Raw genomic sequence first — 9,450 nt, 5'->3', positions numbered from 1 at the left:
GACAACTAACCCTTAGTAAGTGTTAGGTTAGAACCTCGATTCATGATATTTTAGGGGACCGACCCTTAGTAAGTGTTAGGTTAGAACCCCGATTCATGCTGTTGGGGACCGGAATGGAACTATGCCCTATGAGTAGAGAGGTTGAGCGGTGCATCCCTCTCGTTTCCCATTCTCTTTAAACCAAGTGCGGCATGGATCTGCTTTGGATTGGGTATCTCTGCGTAAAGTAGGATGTCCATGACCCGATGCTAGAAAGCTACCAGGAGATCTTGATCACTAGGGACCCAAACTTCAGGTCGATCTAGTGGGTTCCGATCGCAAACATTCTGTTGTGAGGCAGACTCGAGAAACCCTAGGCAAAAAAACCCTGTAACATTCCATGGGAGTGCCAGACAGTGTCGCTTAGATTCATCTTTCGATGGACCGCTAAAAACGTGCCTGGATGGGCATGTTACAGTTGGTATCAAAGTGAAACTTCATAGTGATGTGTGATTGATTAATGTATGGTTTGTAGACATATCCTAAATGGAATAACCAAAGTGGTGCGGCTTGATTTTCAGGCACCTTCTGCACCCACGAATGCTGACATGCAAGAGAAGAAATTCCTTCTCAAGCAGATTAAGGCATCCGAGTTTGGTGGAAAAGGAATAGACATCGCATCAGAAGGAGAGATATGGATTGAGTCAATGATTGATTATTTCTCTACTGCGGGAACTTCTTTTTCCAATCAAGCAATGATAGCCAAACTTAAGTTAAATGGCAATGCTTGGATATGGTGGAAGCAATGGTGCAAAGATCAAGGTGTTTTTGAAGCCGTTGTCACTTGGGCTTAGTTGAAAGATGTTGTACGTGGATGATACCTTCCACGAACTTACCAGACTTTGAGGATGAATGAATTTTTCAAGCTAAAGCAGCTAGAATTAACCTTGGAAGCCTCTTACTCAAAGTTTCTAACCCTACTAAAATATGCACCACCTATGGGTATTATGCAGCAAGCATCCAAGTTTTGCCATGGTTGAACACTCCTCTGAATCACTGTCTTGAAGCAATGTGTCCAATAGACTTGCAAGATGCATTACTTCGAGCAAAGCCAATCATCCAAGAACTTAAATCGGGCAATTGTGACAAAGATGATTCCCAAGATCATGACAAGACATGCCACACGTGCAGAGAGAGAGGGCACATCCGTAAGAGATGTCCCAACCATCGATGCTTCCACTGCAATGAGCTAGGGCACGTTCAAGAAAACTACCCTGACTTAAACCCAAAAGATATTGAACCTCTAAGAAAATGAAGCTACACAAGTGCAGTCTTTGGATATATAGAGGAATCAGATGAAGAGGAAAACCTAGAACCCACTACACCCCTTTACGATGAACCCTAGATATCTTTCTGAAATATAATACATTTGGTATTGAGAATACCCCAATAAATCCTACTCTTATACCTATAGTTAATTTGCATAATATGAGTTGCACTAGTTTTAAAGCCAAGTACTTGTGTGACTAGAGTAGCGCAGCAGAAGCATGTTAGGTCCTAACCCACAAGTCCTAGAGCTCAATAATAAATATCCTATCCCAAGGATAGACGAGTTACATGACCGATTGCAGGGAGCAAAAATCTTCTCCAAAATTGATTTGAGGTCAAGGTACTACCAGAACTGTGTCTTTAAAAAGCTAAGTCCAAGGTATTGCGGACCCTACAAGATCCTCAAAAGCCTAGGACCTAACCCCCTTTTGTAATTGTACTTATACAAATTTTTCTAAATAAAATTACCCTCCTATTGATTGCAAGTGGTACACTTACATTTTTTTTAGGTACACCCCTCAAGCAATCACCATAGGAGAATTAGTGGAGAGCTTAGCCTGCTACAAGGATGTAGAGGCTTAGCTAGTGCACCAAGTGATGCTTTAGTTAGTGGTCTCTAATGATGTTTTATGTTACCTATTTCATTACTATTTCTTGACAAGTTTTCTAATGTGTATAATGTATTTGTTCGAGATTTACATGGTTATGTTGTGATTTTCATGTGCATATTTATGTTGGGCCATTGTAGAAGATTCTCACTTTCACAAGTGTAAAGTGTTTGCCTCAGGAATATTTTTCTTCTTTTTCTCCAATTCTAGTTATCCAAGCTACATAAATTTGCAATAGCTAACTTATTTTGAGCTTGTTAATGTCATTCTCAGACAACCCTCTTCCAACCTCATAACTGCTAACGATGCTATAATTTTCCAAATGTGATAAATGAGTTAAACCTATTTATATAAATCTCATTTCAAATGAGTATAGGTAGAACATATCATGTTTCATCCTACTCTATTATTAGTTTTACACTCAACAAGAAGTTACTCATGTTTAGCTTATGTCCTATGACTTAATGTAAAGATGATGAGAAACATGAACCTAAGTAAAGATGAAAAGCACCAAAACACTTGGTAAGCTTCTATGAGGCTTCTATTCAATTTTAATAAAAAGTTGTGCATTTCATTTGTCTAATCCATCAATAGGATTGTAGCCTTAGCATAACACATGCACATTTCATTTGTCTAATCTAGTAACATGATTATACACTAAACACATCTACATATAATGAGTGATCATTTCATGGTACTAACCATTTTGAGTCCCTTCTAGTGTTTACAAGCTATATCTTTGGAAGGAAGAAAGTGAAATTGGAGGAAGCTTTGTATAAATTGAACTCTACGTGCTCATATTATAACAACTAATACTTTTTTTGAAAAAAGACTCACATCTTCAAGTAGGATCAACCCCTACTTTTCATTGATTTTCTTTTAATGAGTATGGATGTACTAACGGACTATATTTACAAAACAATAGAGCTTATTGATGAAAACTTAATGTGTCAATGGCAAAAAGCAAGAGGCAGCTAAAGAAAAGATGGTGTCCAAAGAAAGAAGGAAAATCAAGAGGCAGTTAAAGAGAAGACAGCGTCCAAAGAAAGAAGGTGTTACTAGAGATGATGGTACAAGGATCGATCGAGTGGGTAATAAGATTGAATAGCCAAACAAGGGTAGTGTAAGTTGGAATATTTACATCGGATGCGTGAGCTGGGCTAGTAAGAGTATAGAAGAATATTGCATGTAGGGGGCACGAGGCACAGTGCTAGCTGGGCTAGTAGGCTACAAAGAGTCGCAGTTGGCGGGCTGGAAGGAGAGCTGGTTGGCGGAGCCTTTGTCGTAGAGGAAGTGGAAGTTCTGCTGCTGGACGTTACCCAGGATATTGATGCGCAGGTCGGAGGAGCTCATCATGGCCAGGCAGAAGAATCCCCCGTCACCGATGAACGTGTTCTCTGCGGGAAGCTCCAGGTCCGCGCCCATCAGATGCAGCGTCATCTTGGGGAGGCTCACCGACGCCGCGGATCCGTGCCGCACGTCGTAGCAGAGGTCCAATCCGACGGTGGCGGAGCCGTCCACGGAGGGGAGACTGCCGCCGATGGCGGCCACGTACGCGCGGCGCACGGGGTCGTAGGCGGCGGGGTCGAGGTAGCTGACGGTGGTGCCGGAGTCAATGACGAAGCCGCCGGAGCCGTCGGATCTGGGCTCGAAGGTGCCATCGGGGATGTCTACGCGGCGGCCGCCGACGCTGACACCTGTAAGGGTGAGGTAGTAGAAGGTGTCGTGGGGGCCGGCGGCGAAAGGGGTGGAGAGGGAGCCAGAGGGGGCCGTCGCGCGGGAGCCGAGGAAAAGGGGGCTGGTCTTGGAGGCCGAGTCGGTCCAGTTGACTAGGCAGTACGAGAATTTCTTGGCGGACGCCATGAGTCCCCCGCCGGCCGCCAGCTGCGATGGCAGGGACAGTGGCCCAGCTCCCATCCCCACCAGACCCGTCGCCGGGTCCGACCCCTCCAGCACCCCCAGGTCCCTTTCCCCCGCCCCGAAGACAAACCCCTCCGCGGAAACGCCCCCTATCGTCAGCGTGTCCGCGCTCAGCGCCCCCTCTATCCCCGTCGACCCGTCCCCGTACGCGTAGATGTACCGGCACGTGTCGGTATCCGGGGCGCACACCGACGCCGGCAGGGCCGCGCAGCGGCTGTCGGAGCAGGAGAGGGTTCGGTAGGTGGAGGATCGGCTCGGGTCGAAGAGGCTGCTGCCCGAGCTAGCCCTGCTGCCGCCGCCGGAGGCCGAGGCCTGGCGCCAGACCAGGTCGCTGCCGGTGTCAACGATGGCCAGGAATGTCTGGGCCGGGGTGCCAACCGCCAGCTGCACGATGTAAGCGCCGTTGTCCGAAGACACCGGTGCGCCCGAGCTGCCCGACCCCGAGCCCGCCGCCGCCCTCCGCGCCAGCTCCCTCGCCCTTACCAGGCTCCGCTCCGTCGCTCTCTTCAGTCTCTCCACTCCCGTGGTCGATGCCGTCGTCTTGTTACCGGCGGCCCGGACGAGATAGTCCACATGATGAAGCTCCAGCCTCAGCCCATCTTTATCACTCGACGCTACGTCTTTGTTAGAGCTGGACATGACTGGTCTGACTGTCGCACTATCGCTCTCGTGTGTCGTAGTATCGAGGTGCTCGTATGCGATCATGCCCTTCAGGCTGCCCCCCTCTCGCACCCCGTGCGCCAGCTGCCATCCGGAGATCATCATCAGGATCGCTGCCATCAACCACACCCAGAACTCCATCTTCTTGGAGCTGTGATCACTCCTGCTGTAGCATGACTCCATCTCCTTTGCAGCTGTAAATCGTTGCCGTTTGTCAATCGGATAGTCCGAGCTATTTGAGACATTTTTAACCCCCTGAAACTCCGCAACGCTTTTGCTTTTTCCTTTTGTTAGCGCATTCTCGTTCTGGTTGGTGATGTTTATATCGAGAATGCAGATTTGAGGGTGCTTTTAGCTTTCCCTTTTTTATTTTGATTTTGATTTTTATTTCTATTTCTATTTCTTTTCTTTTAAGGAGAACGTCGCTAAATTGTATTCGGAAAAAGTAGAAAAAAGATTACCAAATTGGACTTGTTTTTAGCCGGATCCTTGGGCTTACTAGTTGTTAAATCCCATCTATATTATGTAAAGCATGGCTATTGATATGATAGTAGCACTACATGATAGCGACTTGTTTTTTGTTAACAATGGTGCATGTAGTGACTTATTTGTTTGTTCAGTGAGCGTGCCCTAACATAATGTGCTCAAGACTTCATCCCTTGGGTGCTCGAATAGTTGGGTAAAACATGGCTTCCCTCTTTTCCATTACAAGCCTTCTCTTTTAATGGGCGATGAACTTTTGAATCACTAGATCTTCGATCCCCTCCTTAGCTACCTTTTCTTCTAGGATTAGCAGTGGTCCTCTTATTCAGTTACTTGGTTCCTTAATACACAGATATGAACTAATGAAAGAGTGAATAGGTTGGACAACGGGAAATAAACATAGATAAATTAAAACCAGCTACAAAATGCGGCAAAAATTTTATATCTTGATAAGATATTTAGGGCTTGACCAAATTAAAGAAAGCTCCCATTTTTCTCCAATATTAGAGGCCTGTATCAAAAACTCATTAAAGTGAGGATCAATCATCACCTATTCAATATAATACTTGATTCTTGTAGTTCCATATTAGCCATAGATATGTGCTTCTAAGACAATTCCAAATTAGTAGAGGGATTGCATATATCTCTTTAAGAATGACTTATTTCCTTGTTAGTGTTCTAGGGTGATAGGGGGCTATTAGTGGCTGCAAAAAAAATGACAACATTAGTATTGGCTTTATAAGTAAAAATGAAATGTGGGATCGTTTCAATATCTGTTCTACATCTAGGACAAACCCCCATCTCTTAGTCCAATCTTTTACTCTACTACTTGTCTAAACAACTTTTAAGAGAATCAACCATATTAGGCAAGAGACTTTTGGGGTCGAATGTTCTTGGTCCAAATCGTATAGAATCTCTAGGACAATTGATGATGGTTTTATTTCTGCATCTTTTATTGAGTTTAGCAAACAATTTGTGGGAACCTTGTTTGTTATTCTAGATTGGAAAAAGGGGGTTTATCATTGTTCCAACAAATATCACTATGATTGAAGTCTAGGTTCAATTGTATAGTCTTGCATAGTTGAGGTCGCCAACATCTTTGTCTTTGTAGTAGTAACAAGAAATCCTCATCTGAGGTCTGAAAATGTATTTTGAGGATCATTAAACCTTTCCAATCTCCTTTATTGCAATCCCAAATGTCTTTTCAAATGTTGATCCTCTTCATGGATAACTTGTATGCTATGGGGAGTTGATTTGAAATTACTGAACCATAAAGATATTGAGCTATTTGGAATCTATAAAACTCCATGGGGGAGTGAAAATCTTAACTGGTGATAAGCATATATGCTTTTTGAGAAGAAGCCATGAACCTAAATGCTATTCATGAGTTCTAGAACCCTTTGACAATAAGTTTCACTTTGTTGAATGCAATTGTGGTTGCTTTGTGTCCTTTACATTTAGGATATTCTTCTAGAGCGAATGTATTACAACTATTAAGAAGTAGAATGTCCCAATCCTCTTGTTCATGCTAGAAAGCTCTAATTATCCATTTGGTAGTTTGCTTCTCTACTAGTATCGTGACCAAAAAATGAGTGTGACATTGACTCTGAGGATCTAACCGGGCCTCTATGCTCAACCAAAATACCCCACGGCCTCGTGGCCAAGAGCGTCTAGAGGCTACACATACTAATTTAACTTAGATACGCATTCATAGTGTTCATAGTCCAACGAATCCCTTCCCAAATCCAAGCAGTTGGAGTTCCTAAACAAAACGATGACTAGCACCTCGTATCACATACACAAAGAGCATCCCCTAGCAAATTGTTATGACCTGACTACTGCTCTCCTACACCTCGTGGATTAGCCCCAAGATGTGCTGTCAAAACATATAGCACATGCGAAACATAGTCCTCACTTTATATTAGTTCCAGGAGATATTTCAATCCTTACCAAATCAAGCAAAGGTAAGAAACATACTATCCTATAGTATGGGACTCATTACGCTCTCAATGCGGGTCAATAATTATAACAATCAAGTGAAATGCATCCAGGATTTGTTTTTCTGACATCATATGTATATGTAATGCCATGCAAAGGTGAATGCTCTTAAGTGCACAAATATGTAAACTTGTAGATCGAACAACATGGATTGTGCACAAATAATTCTTTTCATGACTTCCCTATAACGTAGTGCATCGTTGCTAAGGTAGCACCGAAGTAATTCATGCTAGTGCCCTTCTTTAAAGACTTAAAAGGAATGAATCCTATGCATCAAGATATGCATAAAAACAAAATTCAATGGATTCTTAACTCCCCATAATCCTTTCCCCCTATCATGTAGGGTTTTGCATTCGTTGGTAGGTGTAAAGAGTATTTTTCATGTGTTCTTCGTATATAAAAAGCAGTAAATACACACTTTAACATAAAAATGGGAATAGGTTGAGGCTAAACCTCATGCCCTAGCCCCACCATATACATGAACACATTCACAAATTTTTGTAAATTTTTGGCTCATAAAATCTAATTTTTCCATATAAAATTCTATTTTTCTTAAATTTTTATTATTTATTTTATACATATTTATGATTTCTTTGACATAAGATGATTAGGAATATTGATATTTGTCATAATTCCCCATTTCATACTATAGAAACACAATATGACTCAACAAAACCTATAAAACTCATGATTTGCCATAAAATCACATAAAATTATTAAATGATTAATCATTAATATTATTTTTTATTTTTTGATTAAAAAATCATTTCCAAGCAATAGTAATCATTTCCAATCATATGAAACCAAAATGCATCATAAAATAATGAGGAATCCCACTTATGCATTAAACCACATAAAAATTTGTATGTAACTCGTGTTCGAGAAGCCATTAATGCTCATCCATGGCCGTTGATGCTTCTTTGACCTTCGATCTGTGCTCCATAATGCTTCAACACCATCCCACATTCAAAATCTTTTATCGCAGCCTACCCCTCTCTCACATAGGATCACCCATGAGAATAAGCACTAAGAGAAGAATGAGGAGAGATAAAGATTGAATTCTATTCTCTCTCTATAGGCCACCATTGTCTGATCAGAAATAGGCTCTTTGAAGCGTAGAATTCATGCATTGGCCTAACATATGCAGATTATGGGGGTCTTCTCTCGGGGAAGTTACTATATGTTTATCCTCTACATCATGTGCGTTCAAGGCCTATTTATAAAAATCCTTATGTGTGATTTTTTATTGAATAAAACATAACCCTTTTCTATTCAATTTGTAAATAACCCCTTTATATTACACCCTTTTATATGTAAAAAATGTATAAAGTGATATTTTGAAAATACCTTATTTTGAACCCACGTGATGCACACATATAACCACGAGTAACTTACTCGAGGGTCTTCTTCAACACCAAGATCCCTCCTTCATGAATCGTGATGGCTTCATCTTCTACATGCTCACATTTGGAAAAAACGCCCCCTATTACAATATAGGCATGGGAATTCACCCTAAGCAAGAGTCTATGAGGGTAGATGTATGTGAATGACCTTAATGGGCAGGGGAAAGCCCTAACCCTAGCTTGGTAGAGGCTATATAAACAGCCTATGGGTCACTATCAAGTCTAAGATAGAGTGTACCCAAGTTGTACTTTGAGCAACTTAGTAAGCAAGATGTGGTTCTTGTACATTGAGCTCTCATCTCCCTCTTGTGCACATTCTTCTTGCTGTAAAATCTGATTTTCCACATGGTATCAGAGCCTCCTCTGATCCGTTCAGCTTTCTCTAACCTCAGCTTCACTAAGTGCACAAGAAAATCTTCATTATCTCATCTTGGACCTTCTACCTCCATAGCCAGCTGGACCCCCTGACCTTGGAGGACCTGGGGAAGCCAAAGGAGAGCATTCCAGCTCCTGACTTCAACTGAGGACTTCTTCCCCAACACAAGGCGCTTCATCATGGCACGTTAAACACAAAGATTAGTTGACGTGGAGGGCATCATTGCTTAGTTCTTTAAAATGGCATAGTTTGGGAAGCGTGAAGTTCTAGGGCATGGTGTAATCTGTAGGTAGTGCAATCTTCCAAGCCACCATAGGGCTTTCAAAGCCCCCCCAGTGGGCTATCTCCCTCTAAGAGGGTTTGGTGACATTCCTCCTGTGGTGGTTGGCGCAATCAATCAAACCCTAAATGCTTGTTTCCTAGTAGCCATAGCCAAGAAGCTTCAAGCTTTTCCATTCTTCAAAATTTTCAATTTCTGAGCACTAATAGTGATTCTAATCACTGATTGATCTTCTCCAAAGTTAGTTGGAGGTTTGAAAGCTCTATTTCAAAGTACTTACGCTCGGTGGATCTCTTTAGTTCACAAAACAATCCACATCTTACATCTCAAGTGGCATAAACTTTGAGATGAGTGCTTGTAAGCACTAATGTTGCATTCTACAATCATGTTGCTAGCTGGATATTGACTCATTCT

At 42.3% G+C, this 9,450-nt stretch overlaps 1 protein-coding gene across 1 annotated transcript; it reads right to left on the bottom strand.

Moving 5' to 3' along the window:
• Window positions 1–2,846: 2,846 nt before the first annotated feature.
• Window positions 2,847–4,692, bottom strand: LOC148015964 (aspartic proteinase nepenthesin-1-like). Its single transcript, XM_087663856.1, has one exon. It carries the CDS (start codon window positions 4,677–4,679, stop codon window positions 3,144–3,146), a length of 1,536 nt encoding a protein of 511 aa, XP_087519982.1. The 5' UTR covers window positions 4,680–4,692; the 3' UTR covers window positions 2,847–3,143.
• Window positions 4,693–9,450: the final 4,758 nt, after the last annotated feature.

Source organism: Lygodium microphyllum, chromosome 23 (assembly GCF_053477565.2).
Source record: "Lygodium microphyllum isolate KBCC chromosome 23, Lygodium_microphyllum_v1.1.10, whole genome shotgun sequence".
Lineage (NCBI taxonomy): Eukaryota > Viridiplantae > Streptophyta > Polypodiopsida > Schizaeales > Lygodiaceae > Lygodium > Lygodium microphyllum.
The sequence above is the reverse complement of the archived record's forward strand: the minus strand, read 5'-3'. Positions and strand labels throughout refer to the sequence as shown.

Coding starts and splice junctions, on each gene's coding strand:
- LOC148015964 (XM_087663856.1), bottom strand. CDS start 4,679: ATGGAGTCATGCTACAGCAGGAGTGATCACAGCTCCAAGAAGATGGAG.